General features: G+C 52.0%; 2 protein-coding genes across 5 annotated transcripts in view; one reads left to right on the top strand and one right to left on the bottom strand.

Moving 5' to 3' along the window:
- Positions 1–8,801, top strand: part of DDX42 (DEAD-box helicase 42) — a 22,003-nt gene extending 13,202 nt beyond the window's left edge. For 2 of the 4 annotated variants that reach the window (XM_074891881.1, XM_074891884.1), the window contains 5 exons: positions 11–287; positions 911–1,137; positions 2,438–2,548; positions 3,341–3,442; positions 4,083–6,146. In XM_074891881.1, the coding sequence (XP_074747982.1) occupies positions 11–287; positions 911–1,137; positions 2,438–2,548; positions 3,341–3,442; positions 4,083–4,805 (1,440 nt within the window). In that variant the 3' untranslated portion in view covers positions 4,806–6,146. Of the gene's footprint in view, positions 1–10; positions 288–910; positions 1,138–2,437; positions 2,549–3,340; positions 3,443–4,082; positions 6,147–8,666 lie in introns of those variants that run through there. The other 2 variants (XM_074891882.1, XM_074891883.1) reach the window with 2 other exon arrangements.
- Positions 8,585–15,708, bottom strand: LOC141953371 (parathyroid hormone/parathyroid hormone-related peptide receptor-like). Its single transcript, XM_074891913.1, has 13 exons — positions 15,618–15,708; positions 13,882–13,987; positions 13,332–13,442; positions 13,086–13,210; positions 12,800–12,894; positions 12,245–12,431; positions 11,091–11,244; positions 10,842–10,902; positions 10,206–10,272; positions 9,812–9,910; positions 9,336–9,473; positions 9,175–9,216; positions 8,585–8,947 (listed from the first exon to the last, which is right to left on the bottom strand). The coding sequence occupies exons 1-13, from the start codon at positions 15,693–15,695 to the stop codon at positions 8,585–8,587; spliced, it is 1,626 nt and encodes a 541-aa protein (XP_074748014.1). The 5' UTR covers positions 15,696–15,708.
- Between the last annotated feature and the right edge of the window lie 5 nt (positions 15,709–15,713).

Below are 15,713 nucleotides of genomic sequence, written 5' to 3' on the forward strand. Positions count from 1 at the left end.
CTCCCCTTAGGCAAATGAAGATGTTACTCAAATTGTGGAGATTTTCCCCTCTGGCCCTAGCAAGTGGAACTGGCTGACTCGACGCCTTGTGGAGTTCACATCGTCTGGGAGTGTTCTCCTGTTTGTCACCAAGAAGGCAAATGCAGAAGAGCTGGCCAATAACCTCAAGCAGGAGGATCATAATCTGGGGCTGCTTCATGGTGACATGGACCAGAGTGAGAGGAATAAAGTCATTTCAGAATTTAAGAAAAAGGGGATCCCGATACTGGTAGCTACTGATGTGGCAGGTATGTGACGTTCTAAGAAGCAGCAGCTCCTACAAGTCATGGATATCGGCAGAAAGGCTAACACATTTCAGTGGAAGCCAACAAGGTTGGCTTCTGCACCTTCTGGGCACTGTGTTCCAGATGTTTTCCAGAAGTACACAGTGTTAGCAAGGGGTTTTATTTTTAAAGTCTTCTAATGATGTTTAAATTACAGCCTGACAGATGTCTTTTAATATACAGAAAGAAAACAAGCTGTTTCTTAAGGAAGTAGTTGCTGTTTGTTAATCAGCTGACACATTATGCATGTTAGATGAAGAGGAGATGGACACACTTGAAGCCTTCTCTAGAACAGCTTTTGTACCCAGCTGAACAAAGACTGAATTTCAGTGTCCTTTAATAAAGCCCGCTCTCTTCCTTGGAAAAACAGTCATTTAAAGAGATCTCTTCCATCTCCAGTCCTGTGAACTTGGAGAGAAGATAGTACTACACTCAAAATGTATGAAGGGCGTCTTAACTGGGGTGTGTTCCTGTGGAAACTCCTTTCATGTGCTGGAGCATAATGAAGTGATATGCTGGTATGAATGGAATTACTTTGAGCTAATTCAGGTTAATCACACTTGCTGCTATGTCGCCCTCTATTACAGCTCGTGGGTTAGATATTCCTTCCATTAAGACTGTTATCAATTATGATGTGGCTCGGGACATCGATACGCACACCCATAGAATTGGCCGTACTGGCAGAGCCGGCGAGAAGGGTGTTGCCTACACTCTGCTGACTCCCAAAGACAGTAACTTTGCTGGTGATCTTGTCAGAAACCTGGAAGGCGCTAATCAACACGTTTCCAAAGAGCTGTTGGATCTAGCGATGCAGGTACGAACAAGCAGAACTTGAGTAGAGGAAGGTTCCTTCCATGATTAGTGCAAAATCAGGAGCTCGGGGACTTTTTTCTGGCTCTGTCATGTGTTAGCAGTGACCTTTTGGCGATCTATACTGTTTTTAAGTAGGCTTTCTAGTGTTTTTAATGGCCTTTGAAAGAATCCATGAAGACGTGAAGATTTTGGAACGCAGTATGTAATCTATTTTGGGGTCAGGCACTGCCTAGGAAATTAGGAGCTGTAATCTGGCCGATGCCAGCGGCGCTCTCCAGCTGCAGTATCTCATTACAATCATATTTTCGATATGCGTTTATGGCAGGCACCTGGGAAATGCAGCTTAGCTGAAAGCTAAACTAGAAAATAATTACAGGGACATTCACTCTGTGAAATGGTTGTTGCTTGATCATTATACCTGCTTGGCAGTGATGTGTGGCAGGCTTGCTATATATAGGTATGACGGATAGCTGAAGCAATTGTGCTTGTGCCACTGTACTCCGCATCTCTTTAAGTTCTTGTCTTCTACTGCCTGTGTAGCTGCAAGAGAGCAAAGACTGTTTGGTAATTCCCAAATTCAGAGATGGATTAGCATGTTTTGTCTTCATTGCCAAGCAGCTTGGACACTAGCTGCTAGAAGTAATTATTTTTTTCTGAGGTACAGAGGCAGTGTTTTCAGAAGGGACAGAATTTGTGAGGCAGAGCTCCAGAGGCTGCCTTTGAGAGGAGAGTAGAGAAGCTGAACGGCTTCCTGGCTTCTTCAGATTTGAAGAAACTATAGGGCATAAAAAGGGGTGCAGGCAACCATTATTTAAAAACCTGGTAACAGGAGGTCTGGTTGGACTGCCCTGTCCTGGCCACTGCTTGTTGCAGGAAGTTTTGCTGAAGAACCTCACTTCTCCTTAGCCAGGCAGTGGGCTAAATCAATAAAACCCCAGTGTGAGCAAGTGCAGAGCTCCAAAGTGAATGGCATTAGAAATTGCTCTTATTCCTGGGTTTATTAGAATGCAAACCCACAAATCTTAACAGGGATGAAATTTCAGGACATAAAATTAGTTTTCATAAAAAGCATTTGTAACAAAAAGCTTCAGACCGACATGACAGAGCTGTCTGCAGCTTGCTTTCAAAGTGCTGTAGTCTGTCACATCCCATCCCCTTGCAACAGCTGTGGTGTTGAATGGCAAACAGCGTATATTTTTCTTTTGAAATGCTCAAAATCCTTCTTTTCTGAGCCTCATTACATGCATTTATGAAGCTTATTATTCCCTGTGTTGAGAAGCATTTGCCCTTCTTTTGTACAGAATCCGTGGTTCCGGAAATCACGTTTCAAAGGAGGAAAAGGCAAGAAGCTGAATATTGGTGGTGGTGGCTTAGGATACCGTGAACGTCCTGGTCTGGGATCAGAAAATTCTGTAAGTAGAGATGCTGAAGAAGTTGTTAACAGATTCTTGGAACTTTTAAACTTAGTATTGACTACTATTTAATTTCAATAATCTTCCCAGTACTGGAGTATAGCCTCTGCTTTCAAAGGTCTTCATAGCTCAGTCTTTCAGAGTTAGTATCAGAAGTATCTCAAGTGAAACTGTCCTGTGCTGTTATCCTCTTGTCAAGAGCTGCCTTCTTTAGGGCCAGAGGGATCCAGAAGGTTTGGAGATTCTTCCCAAAATAGACTGTCAATGCAAAATAAATGCTAATCAATTACTTGAAAAGCCATTTCCAGACTGAGTCTTGCAGCAAAAAATCTTGCAGCATTGGGAACACTTACGAAGGTATGTCCATGCTAGGAAAACAGCTCATTGCCAGTGTGTGTGGGGGGGCAAAGTTTAACTCTAGACATGTTGAAAACACACCATGTTCAGCATCTTTCCAAAAGTCACAGCTGAAGCCTTATTCACACTTTGTCTTGGCTATGACCTTTGTGAAAATCTGCATTTGATTGCGTTTTGCTTTTGCTTGTACTGTAAGGAGCTGGGAAATGCTGTTACACTGCTGACTAGTGAGTCACTAAGACTTAATGCATCTTTACTTTTCTGTCATCCTCAAGGTCATGGAGCAAACTGTTCTGCTCAGTGCTCTCCAGAAGTTTGTCATCCTTAGTAGATGTATTTCCTGAGTGCAGGGCCAAGACAGATTCAGAGAAGGGTTGAATTGAAAGTGTCTGTGTAGGATAAATCTCTCCAGTTGTCCTTTGTCTTTTTGCGTAGGATCGTGGAAACAACAACAGTGTGATGAGTAACTATGAGGCGTACAAGCCATCCACTGGGGCGATGGGAGACAGGCTTACGGCAATGAAAGCAGCTTTTCAGGTTGGTTCCATCACTTGTACTCCAAGTTCTAACTCGAGAGAGACGGCATAACATGGAAAAATGTTACTATCGATGATTCAAGACAGTATATTTTTCTCCCCTGAAAATGCAGAAACCCTGTTGGTTTCAGGGAAGTTGAGTTTGGTCGTTGTGGCCATGTCTCATCCACTCAGCGTTGCAGTCGAAAGTGGTAGAATGAGTATGCAGGCTGGACTGAACGTGTTTGCACAAAGTTAATTTGACAAACTTATTTTGTTTTCTGCTGCTTCTTTGCTCTCTTTCCCTTCTGCATTCTGCTCCTAGGCTTGATCCTATTTAGGTTGCTTAGCAGCAATAGTGTAATTGCAATCCAAAGAAACGGGGAGCAGAGAAACCGTTTCTCTTCAGTGTAAAAATTTACCCCACAGTATAGGAGTTCCCTTGTTTCTGTGGTCTGGTGGCAGATGCCTGTTACTAATTCTGTGTTCATAAGCACAGCAGGAATGTAATCACTCCAAGAGCGACTTTTTATAGGAACTCTTTTTCCTAGGGGCTCCCCAGAATTCAAGACGGGCTTGTGTTTGCATGCTGACTGCGTGTTTTGTGGTGCAGTGTAGAGGCAAACGTGTTCTCTTTTTTCTTTTCTGTCTCTTCCTGGCAGTCCCAGTATAAGAGCCATTTTGTTGCTGCAAGTTTAAACAATCAAAAGACTGGTAGCTCCGCTGCTGGTGCGAGTGGCTGGACCAGCGCTGGGAGCTTGAACTCGGTACCGACGAGTTCAGCACAGCAAAATGCTGCAAATCCTGACAGCCCCATTGCAGCCGCCGCAGCAGCGAAGGGTGTTCCAGGTTTCACCAGCACGGGGAATTTGAGCAGCGTTCCCACCTTTCCAAGCGTCGGAGTACAGGGCTTCAACAACACAACTACCAGCACCAACAATCGAGAAGCCATCGGCAGCAGCGGCACCGGCGTTGCCGCTGGTGGCGGCGGTGGCGGGGTTGGCGGCGGCGGTGGCGGCGTTGTCAGAGAACGATACAACGACAACCGGAACAGTCGCCACAACGAGGTCCCGCGCCGTGGAGAGGGTGGCGGGCGCTACAACGACGTGCAGCGCCACGGAGAAGGAGGCGGTCGCCACAGTGACGCTTACCGACACGGAGAGGGCCGACACGGCGACAGCCATCGCCACGCTGAGAGCCGGCACTTCGCCGACGGGGGCAGCAGCAATCGCAATAACGGCGACAGCAGGAACAACAACGACGGTAGGAACAACGAGAACAGGAATGGTGAGAACAGGAAGGATGGCAACAGCCGAGACAACAAGACAGATGGGTTTGCTGTCCCAGAGCCCCCAAAACGTAAGAAGAGCCGGTGGGACAGTTAAAAGCTGGTGTTTCACAGCCTGGAATCTCTGCAGGTAGTGTTGTCTTTTTTTCAGAGGATTTCTTGGGGTTTTTGGTAACTGGTTGTTGAGCAGCTGGGGGAGGAGAAGGAAACCATGAAAACTCCCCATTCGAGTCTGGGCCGGTACATCTGCGGACAGATTCACTCCAATGACGTGTACACACAATGCTTAGTCAAAGAGAAATCATTTTGATAAAGCTCCCTGGGTTCTGCTTTTAAACATTCAGTGCTCAAGTGACTCTCTGCTGGATTTAAACAGATCTTCTTGACAAGAAAGAAGCTGTTTCACGTCCTTGGAACGTTAAGAAACTGCTGTCCATAGAAGTATAAAGTAGTCTTTTCTTAACCAGCGTTCACATTTAAAAAAACAGTCCATCTAGAGATGCTCAGGACCCACCTGTTAAACATTAATCTTTCAGCAATTTGTTCAGTATGGTGAGTTCTTCCCCAGTCTCTTCTTTCCACATAGTCTCTTATCCCCAGATAAGAGGGATGGCTTCCAGGTTGCCCCTTACATCTCTCCCCATCAACTAAGAATGCATCAATTTGCGTTGCTGAAGGTGGGATGAAGCAAGTTGATTCTTTTTTCTTTTTTCTTTTTTTTTTTTTTTTTTTTCAATGAAGCTGTTCAAGGGATCCTTCTCCAGCCCAGCCTACCACAAATTCACATGTAGTGTAGGTTGGACTCCCCAGCTTGTTTGTGGTCAGTACATCAATCCCAATCCCTTTGCCCAGGTAATTTTTCTTTTAAAGAACCTCTTCTTTCCTAATAATCTTCATTTTGGTGGAAGCCTGCATAGCAAACTTGTCTCTCTGCTGTGCCTATGCACCCTCTGTTATGAGAGGGTTGAGTGCTTTCTTCAAATTAAAACAGAAAAGGGAAAAAAATGTAGATATGCCACAACAATCAAAGGCTGGTGCCCCCCCCGAAACGTAGCTAGATGAAGAGGCTTCATTCAGAAATTCAGGGACCTGCTGCTCAGAAGCCTTTAGGGAGAACCCAAAAAGCGATTAATGAAGTGGAACAGCTCAAATATCACCCCATATTGGACACATGTAGTTAAAACTGTAAAATCTTGCTTGACTGTTTTTAACTCGTCGTGTGTATTATCCTTTTTTTAACTTTTTTTTTTTTTTCTGCGCGCCATAAAGGTAAGGAAGAACTCTTCTGTTGAAACATGTCAGCACCCACCTCTGTCTTGTTTCTACTGAAAGAAGTATCAGAAACTGTCAGGGTTTTGTGACATTGTGATGTTTTCTTTATCAGCTGTGCATTTACTTTCTGCTTGCTCTAGTAAATGTTTTATTACTGGGACAAAAATATCTCGCATGTGCTTTTTATTCTCCACTTCTTTGGCTGCTCTGGCATTTGGATGGAGATTTGACTGATTGGAGATTTGACCGCGTCCCTTTCTGTCACCAGAAGTTGTGGATTGTAGTTGATAAAAAGACTTCCTGTGTTTTTTCTCAAGATCTTTCACCCCAGACTGTTTTGTAAACTCTATTTTAGCTTTAAAGCCTCTCAGGGAGTAGATTTTTCTCCATGTTACGGGCGGGAAGGATGCAGCCCAGGACATCCCAGCCTTTCATGGGGTCATTGGTTGTCCTGGAAAGAGAACTCAGCAACAGTCTTGTGACCTGGCTTGCACACGTACTGGTTTCAGTTAAGACACCGACTTGATTACATGGGTCCCCTCTAGCTCTAATCTGTCGGGTTTTTTTAAAAATAGCCTCCACTTGAATTCTCTCGTCACAGTCTAGGCAGAAACCTCATTGTACTGGTGTGAGTTCTGCATGTTTAGTATTAAGACAAGTATTAAGGGCAGATGTGGCAGGGGTTTAGAAGCTGTTGCATTCCCCTTTCCTTATCACACTTCAGGTTTGTCACTCTGCACGATTAAAGATTTGAGCTTCTAAACAAACAAAAAACCAGCTCCCTAGTCTGAAGCTGCCATCTGCCCCCTCCCTTCCTGGATCTCAGCTCGCTGCCATCAGGAACTGGCCCTGTATGCAGCACGTGGTCAGGTCTCTCCCCTTCTTTTTAACACATCCCTCTGCTCTTCGATAGGATTATTGAAATTCCTCACCCCTCTCTCAGCTACCAGGAGCCTCTTGAGACTTGAATGGGTAAATATTGATCTCTGAGAACGAGCTATAAATGTGAGTTCACATGTCCATGTGAGATACATGAGGGGGTCGGTTCCGTCTCTGCAGAACAAGGTGGCCGTGTGAGCAGCCCCCCAACTCCCCTGAAAGAGAACCTGGCCCTTGCGGCGGAGGCCGGGCTGCTTCTGAAGAGACCAGAGCACAGCTCACCGCCGAGCAAATCCCTTACGGGAAGCTCAGGTCTGTTTGTAAAGTGCAATCCTCGGATCTGCCCCTGCCTCTCTGCCTGCTCCTCCGCTGCCGCATCCCCCAGCGTGGGGCAAACGCTGCCACCCCCCAGTGCTCGCTGTCGAGGCTGTGCCTGACCCTGCGCCGTCTTCTGGAGCATTGAAAGAATACGAATCCCGGAGCCCTTCCCTGACGCGCCTCCGGCCTGGCTGTCCGTCCCTCCAGCGCTTTCCAACCCTCCTGACTCCCTTTGTACCGTAGCTTTTCACTGGAAGATCTGTGAATGCACAGAATTATTTACACGTTGGCCATCACTGTCTTTCTTGTGAAATTACTGCCTTGAGGGACTGTGTCTCGTTAGAGCAGACAGGAAGAAAATTTCTCCATGCTACCACCAACGTGCTGTTTAATTTTAACTGGTGTAAACACCCCCTCTCCCCACGCCGCAGTATTTCTCCCCTCCCCTCTGATCTGGCTGAACTGTCAGGGCTGGGCATCGCCAGCTCCTCAGGAATGTCCTTTCCCCGTCAGGGGATGAGCATTCCCGGGGCAGCGGGGTGAGCCGGGGCAGCTGGGGCCGCCTCGTCCCCGGCAGCGAGAGCGGGCCTGGCTGGGAACGTGGCCGCGTCTCCAGCCCTTTGCACCCTCTGCTGCGCTCCAGCAACCGATCGCTTGAGTCCGGGATGGGGTTCAAGGATGGAAACAAGCCATACAGTCTCTTTATTCACATTTTAGCCTGCAAAAAGGTTAGAGGGCCAAGACTTTTGCATGCAGTGGCCTGGGTGTTTATGGACAACCGCACTGTAAAGCGTGCGGGACCCAGGCTGCACCCTTCCCAGGCCGTAAAGCTTGGCCTGGCCCCCTGAGCCTGTCCTATCCCTGTTTGTGGCTCCCTGTTTGCGCGTTGGGCTTTGCCATAGCTGTGAGCTGCACAGGGTGCAAGTAAGGGCAGGGCGAGCTGCGGAAGAGCTCTGCGGGCGCTGTGCGCTCCGCCAGCCCCGGGCTCTGCAACGCAGGATTTGGTGCTAAACAGGGGAGTTGGACCTCAGGACTATGGGCTTGTTGAATTGGCTTTCTACACGCTGGAGCTGAAGTCACCTTGCAGACTGTCGAGGTAAGATTGAACACGGAGGATTGTTTCCCGGCGATGATTTGAGGCTTCGCATGCACAGACATCACTTACGTCAGTTGCTTGCACGTGGAGGGAAATGAGGTTTTGAACTGGCTGCTCGTTTTCAGGCCAGATCAGTAGAAGGAGCGAGGGCACGTGGTCCCTTTGCGCGCTGGCTGTGGGGGAAAGGGAACTGTGATGATCCAGCTACTATCCCCTACCCCGGCTCTCCACACAAGCGTAGAAGGAGCCCAAAGCATGAGGATCAGCATCTTTCCAGGCTGGATGTCCAGATGGGAAATGCACCGTTCGCTTCATAGCATCGTCTCCAGCTCGCTCTTTAGGTTGGGGCGACGCTGATTCAGGTCTGTTAAGTCCACTGTGTTTTCCCCACAGGCTTTCTGGCTCATCTCCTGGGTCGGACACGGCAAAAAGTGATCGGAGGCAAAGGAGCCGGGGATGTAGCCGGGCAGGCTGGCACGGGCAGGGAGCAGCAGCCCCCGCTGCTGGGTGCTCCCCGCCCCGCGCCCCGCGAGGCTCACGCTGAAGCTCGTGGTGGCGTGGGAGGCCAGGCCGCCGTAGCAGCAGCTCCCCGCCGCGCTGGTGGCACGCGCCTTCTGCTTCAAGTCCAGCGCCAGGCTCCTCCGAAAATGGGCTTTCTTAATCTCTGCTTGCACCTGAGGGAGAAATCAGAGATGGCTGCTGGTGCCCAGAGACAGCAAACCAGCCATCCCTTCCCTTCCCCATGGTTTTTGCTCCTAGTGATTTTTTTTTTTTTTTCCCCTTCCAAATCCTACTGAGAGGGATGGATCTGAGTTTTTTTTCTCCTGGAGGCTGCGAGTGACCTTTCCCAACCCTAAAGGGGCTGGAGCAGGGAGCTCAGCTACTCACACTTCCAACTTACCTCCCCATTGCAAAAGCAGTAGATAAAAGCCACAAAGAAACCCTGCCAAAAGAGACAGAGGTGGAGTTAGAGTCCTGAGCCGGGACGCTGTGCGTGTGCCTGCCCCCTCCCCAGACGAGCATCGCTCGGTGTTAGGAGCAGGCAGGCAGCCCGTGTCGTACCTGAGAGGAATTAAAGAGCATCTCGTAATGCATCTGGATCTGCCACAGGACCCCGGAGACTTCGGTGTAGGGCATGGCCATGAACACCACGTAATGGACTCCGAAAAGCGGCATCAGCACCAGCGTGGACTTCAGCAGCTTCCTGAGAGGGGAAATAAAATGCTCTGAGCCCTCAGCCGGGCCCTGCCAGCCAGGCTGCGGCCCCCGTGCAGAGGACGATCACTTTAGCTTCTGCCGCAGCCGGTCTGTGCGTAGCTGTCGCAGTGTCCAGCTCAGAGAAGGGAGCAGGCAGAGCCTGAACTCCTGAGCCTGCTGTTTGAAGCACTGGCTGCCATCGTCCCGCCACCTTCCCTTGCTCCTGCAGCCCTTCCCACGCCTCTGCTCTTTGTTCACAACCCTCTAGGGAGCCGTCTCAGCTCAACAGGCAGAAAACAAGCCAGACCAGGGCCGGGGCATGGTTTTGCTCCTGCCAGCACTTGCCTGTACTGCTGCCGGGGGTCCAGCTTCCCCGTGTTCGTCTCCCAGAGCTTCGAGGCCAGCACCCGGACGATGTTGAGGAAGAGGAAGAAGTTCACCTGCCGACAGACACCCGCTGCAGTTTGTTGCCTGCAATGACCTTGGGTTTGCCCAAGCAGCCCCCCAGAACGAGGACAGGCAGTTCCGGGTGAGCTGCAGGCAGGGACAGGGCGGTGATGCTGTGGTCAGAGTGGGGAAGGAGCAGCGCCTCTGGATCCCTCTGCATCACATGGGCCCCCCCAGGTGCCGGGATGGCTGGGGAACAGCCCCAGTGACCACAAGCAAATGGCTCTGGGTCTCTATCGATCCTCTTTCCCCAAAAGAGATTGAGACATTCAGCCACAGGGTTCTTACCACGATGGCGGCCAAGATGGGGACCTGATAAATCCACTTCATATTCCCTGCACTGAGGTCCCAGCACCTGAAGAGACCAGTAAAGAAACACCTTGGGGAAACCTGAAATCACTGGTAAGGAAAATTGCCGGCTGATGCCTCCCTGCACCCCCCAACCAACGTCCCCATCCTCCCACCCTTCACTCTCTTCGTGGAGTTTGTATAAACCTTGACCCAACAGCAGCCGTGCTACAAGCACTTGTAACCATCATGGTGTTGCAAATCAGCTTTAAATTATCATTAATGCTCCTGAGGGCTCCTTGGCCACCTCATCTAAAACTCCTGCTGTATGTTTGGTGGCCTTTCTCTTTTTAAAATGCTTAACTTCAGAACATTTTGCATGCAACATATTTGCACCATTTATTGATCAATTTATGGTGTAAACCTGCATCCATCTTCCTCCCAAATGCAGAACAAAACCACTATCGGTCTGCATTACTGACAACTAATGAACTATTTTAGATGTGTGTTCACTCCTCTTGTTCTTTTTAGAAAATAGTCATTTTCAAAAGTTCCGGTGCCCACAGACACTTTGCCAGCATTTGCGACCAGTCTTTCCCTCCCCACAGGACTGCCAGAGAAGGTGGACCTACGTACTGTGTGTCAGCCAGGGAGGCCCTGACGCTGGCCCAGACAGACACAAACACAGCGGGGAGACCTGGAGGGGCAGGAACCAGAGTGAGAAGCACAGATGAAGCATCACATTTGCAGACAGAACCAGTTCCTGGCAGCTGGTCTGCGTCCCACTGCCCTTATCCGGGCACTCAGTGCTACTCGGCCACGGCTGATGCCACAGCTCCCAGCTGGTCTCAGCGGCCACAGCAGTGGGTTGGGGTCCATGCTTACCCCAGCCGATGATGATGAGGACCCACAGGTAGTTCTTGTTGGAGAGGAAGGCCATGAAGATCAGGCTGTGCAGGTAGAGACCTTCCACCAGGATCCAGTAGTGGTTGGTGGCCAGAAAATAGAGGAAGAGAGTCACCACCACCTTGCAGCCAACCTGTCGACATATAATCAGAGAGGTGCCCATATCAGGCTGTCCCCTGAAAGCAAAACCTGGTGGCTTTTGCTCTCGGGCCAGCAAAGCCCACGCTGTGCCCCACGTGTGGCTCATGTTCCTCCTCCTGCAGGGAGCTACATCTGCCCTGGGATATTCCAGCATCAGACGTAGAGTGGGTGGTCTAGGTCACAGAATCACAGAATCAATCATCTAGGTTGGGAGAGGTCTTTCCCATAGGAGAGGTATTTCCCACCCCAGGGCACTCTGAGCTCAGACAAGCTGCGAGACCAATGTCCTCTGTGGCTCTGGTCTCTCTGGTCTCCAGTTTTGGGCACCTCAATACGAGAGAGATCTCGAGGGGCTGGAGCGAGTGCAGAGGAGGGCAACGAGGCTGGGGAAGGGCCTGGAGAATAAATCCTGTGAGGAGCGATTGAAGGAGCTGGGACTGTTCAGTGTGAGGAGGAGAAGGCTGAGGGGAGACCTCATCACTCTACAGCTCCCTGAAAGGACGTTGTAGAGAGGTTGGTGCTGGTCTCTTCTCACAGGGGATTAGTGACAGAACGAGAGGGAACGGCTTTAAACTGCAACAGGGGAGGTTCAGACTGGACATGAGGAACAAATGTTTCCCAGAAAGAGTGGTCAGAGAGTGGAATAGGCTGCCCAGGGAGGGGGTGGAGTCCCCATCCCTGGGTGTGTTTAAGGGTCATTTAGATGAGATGTTGGGGGATATGGTGTAGGGGAGAACTTTGTAGAGTCGGGCTGAGGGTTGGACTCGATGATCCCAAGGGTCTTTTCCAACCTGAATGATTCTGTGATTCTGTGGCACCAGGATGGGGAGAAGCTGGGCAGAGCTGTAGGCGTCCCTTCATCCCTCCCCAACTGCATCACCCCCGGGCAGCACCACCCCAATCTAGGAGGGTCCCAAGTGCATCCCCTTGCACCAGGGCTCCTGAATCCCCTTTTCCCCTGATCCTGTCTCCAGTCTCAGTGTGTCACTTGCCAGGTGGCTCCGTTGTCCCGATGAGGGACCCATTTCTGCCTTGAAGTCATCCTCCCGCATCTTCTCCGTCTCGCTGGCCAGCGTGCCTGAGTAGAGCACCATGTCCTTCACGAAGATGCTCACTGCCCGGCAGATGAAGGAGGTGAAGAGGTGGACATGGATGTAGTTGCGTGTGCAGTGCAGACGCCTATGGAGAAGGGATGTGACACGAGCCCAGCCTTGGCTGCCCAACAAGCTCATCACACATGTGGTCAGGCAGTGGCGGGGCCCAGAGAAGGTGAGGTCCGAGGTGTCAGCCCTCCCATGGGCACAGAAGCCAGAGCTGGGGGCAAGTAGGGTGTCAACGCCTTCAAGAGCAGGGTGGAGCGGATGGGGAGCTGGTCACCCCGGGGGTGTTTTGGGCTTTGGGAAATTGGGTGATGTTTGTGCTGGGGTTTGGGGCCGGTTCCGTTCCCTTAGGGGCTGCTCCCCCTCAGGGGGGTCGTGTGTGTGTGCAGGCAATGGGGAGAGGACAGCTCTCCCCGACATGGGGATGGGGCTTTGGCTTCTCCTTACTTGAAGTACGAGAGGATGCAGACGGCGACGATGAGGGAGGCCAGGGAGATGGAGTAGCCGACGGTGTACATCAGGTGCAGGCGGTCAAACACCTCCTGGAAGAGAAGGGCTGAGCTCCACGACTCCTCCACAGCCCAGGTTTCCCCCGGCCTCTGGGCTGAGAGCATGGGGGGAGCCCAGCTTGCCTGGGGAGCGGAGGGGGAAGAGCCCCTTGCTCCTGGCAGTTCCCCTGGCCCGGATCCCCATCCTGACCCCTTTTCCCAGCACCTTTGATGAGCAAGGTCACCTTCTCACGGGTCCGGCTCTCGGAGGAGAAGAGCAGAGCGCACTCGGTGTAATTGGCCCAGGTCTTGTTGATGCTGGGAGCCATGGCCCAGGTCCCGTAGGTGCTGCAGTACCTGTAGGCGTGACCTGGGAACGGCAACGGGCGTTGAGACAGCAGAAGGGTGTGTGGGAAGCCCAGACACATCCCTGCTCAGTGGAGGATTATCTCCAAGGTGAGGTTGCTCCCTGCCCAGATGCAAGCGCTCACCTTTATGGTTGAAGTCGTAGATGTAGTCGGGGCAGGGCACCGACACCTCCTGGCTGGGGGAGCCCTTTGGCCAGCAGATAATCCCATCCCACTCCGGAAGGCAGCTGGTGTCTGGCCAAAGAGCAAAGACATATCTCATGTCTCCGAGCAGGGCCACAACCTACCTCCAGCTTCCCCAAGTGTGCGCTGGACCGGGGCAAGGAAAACGCTGCCACGATCACCCCTGGCCTGCAGAGCTGGGGGAGCCATGGAAGGGCCAGGGAGGGGGACACGTCCCATCACATCCCACTTTTTCCAGGGGGGCCAAGGCCCCTCCACGGCTCTCGTTTGCAGTGTGCATGGGGCAGTCTGAGAACGGCACAGCCAGCACTGGCTAATCAGGGTGATGATTTGATTAGCACCTAATTGCTCCCTAAGAGCAGCCAGGGTGCCAGGAGCTCCACAAACCCCCAGGAGCCACATGTCCCTGGCCCCATCCCGCTCCCATCGGAGGGGACAGCATTTCCCACAACGTAGCCAGCTCCACCAGTGCGCAGAGGAGGGACGCTACCTTTGATCCTCTCCAGTTGGGCTTTTATGTCTCTCTGACATTTCTCTTTAGCTTCCACCAGGAGATAGATCTGCTCTTCTTTTGTGAGAACATCATCGGGGTCGACCTGCCAAGACAAAACCGAAGTGATGACCCCCCCACCTCTGCGTGGCTCAGCTCAGTTCTCCTCTTCATGCTCACAATTTAGAGATTAATCTTCCGTGGGAGACCTTGACCCACCCTGGTGATCTCCATGTCCCTGAGAGCTGCCACTGCCTGCTCAGTGCCACAAGCCACCCGTGGCCAGGATCCAGGAGTGGGGAGCGAAGCTGCTGTGTCCCAGCAGCACCCTGAAGGTGGCTGATGAGACACCCACAAACGCTTCCTGACTCAGGGCAGGACCCACCATCGCTTCTGCTGCCACAGAACAGCCCGTTGCTCCCTGCCACCACCCAGCTAGTTAACACCAAGTTCCAGAATCACAAGGGTTCGGGGGCTGTTACGGGAACATCATCTCCTAACGCAGAAACGACACTTTGCTGAACCCTGCAGTGTGGGGTCTCGCCCGCAGACTCGTCGAATGAAGCGGGACCATCCTTGGGGCAAGAAATGAGAGTCAAAGCCAGGGCAAGAGACAGGGAGGAAAGACAGGAACACACGTGGAAAAGGGATGTGCTGGTAGGCAAAGCTAACGGAGCAGCTGCGACAGGGCCCTGCTCTCCCAACCCTCCCCGGGCGAGCCAGGTTTGTGCAGCTTTGGGTAGATACAAGTGATACAGGGAAGAGAACGGCGCTGCCCACATTCCCGCTCGTGCTTTTCCCTCTTGCAAGGCTGAGGCTGACCGTGACGCCCCCTTCCACCCTGTCTGCTGTCCCTTGAGAAATGTTCATGTTTCTGTGCTAGAAATCAGTGGTATGTTGGGCTCCTGCTCCGGCTCCCTCTCACCCCCCACCAGCGGCGCTGGGTGTCCCTGTTGCCCACACTGAGCCCTCCAGAGCCGGGTCTGGCAGCCCCTGGTTCAAGTGGCCAGCCCAGGGCTCTGCAAACAAGCGGGAGCCCAGCGCCGGGAGCAGGGCGATGCAGCCTCCCAGTCACACCGCACATGCAAACATCTTTTGGGATGTTTTGGGCTGAGATACCTGAAGGAGTTTGGAGCCAGGGTGAGGAAACAGCTTTGGAAGTGAAAAGGAGCCGGGATGCGGGGGCTTTGCGTTGGCTGCCCACAGCTGAGCACGGCCAAATCCTGCCCCAGAGCGGAGACCCTGAACTCCCATTCACGCTCTTCCCCAAAGCAGCCGTCTGGGTGGGTGGATGGGGGGGGCTGATGAGGGGTGTAGGACAGGAGTGGGGCCCTGGGGGTGCATCAGCGGGGTGGGGGCCCTGCTTTGGGAGATGCACTGGATGCACCCAGCTCTGCCCTCACCGCATCCCTCCACCCTCGCCTGCAGTGACCGTAAATCGCCCCACTTTTTCTGTTCACCTGATGCCTCTGAGGCAGCGAACCCTGCCCTGGATGTGTCCAAGAAATGGAAAAACCATCACGGTGTCTCTGTGGCTGCTGGAAAGCTTTTAGAGGAGAGGGAGAGGGAGAGGATGCAAGACTCTTCCCTCCCAGACAGCTCCTGCCTGGCAGCTCTGTGGACTGGGATGTGCAGCCAGGGGACACGTGGCCCCCCGACCAGAGCAGGTTGCACAATTAACAATATTTAAAGCCAGGAGAGGGCCTGGAGGAGCCCACGGGGCCACGCAGACTTACCAGAGCCCACGCAGAACTCAAGAGGCAGCAGCAGAGGAGAGCCACCGTGATACCTCCCACGGAGCCGGATGCCTCCATGGTCCCCCGTATCACTCG

The sequence above is a fragment of the Strix uralensis genome, chromosome 22 (assembly GCF_047716275.1).
Source record: "Strix uralensis isolate ZFMK-TIS-50842 chromosome 22, bStrUra1, whole genome shotgun sequence".
Classification (NCBI taxonomy): Eukaryota; Metazoa; Chordata; class Aves; order Strigiformes; family Strigidae; genus Strix; species Strix uralensis.

Excerpts from the sequence above, each read along its gene's own strand:
- LOC141953371 (XM_074891913.1), bottom strand. The coding sequence starts at position 15,695 with ATGGAGGCATCCGGCTCCGTGGGAGGTATCACGGTGGCTCTCCTCTGC. Across the intron at positions 11,245-12,244 it reads CGGGACAACGGAGCCACCTG|GTTGGCTGCAAGGTGGTGGT; the intron begins GCAAGTGACACA and ends ATATGTCGACAG. Across the intron at positions 8,948-9,174 it reads ACTGCTTTTGCAATGGGGAG|GTGCAAGCAGAGATTAAGAA; the intron begins GTAAGTTGGAAG and ends TTTCTCCCTCAG.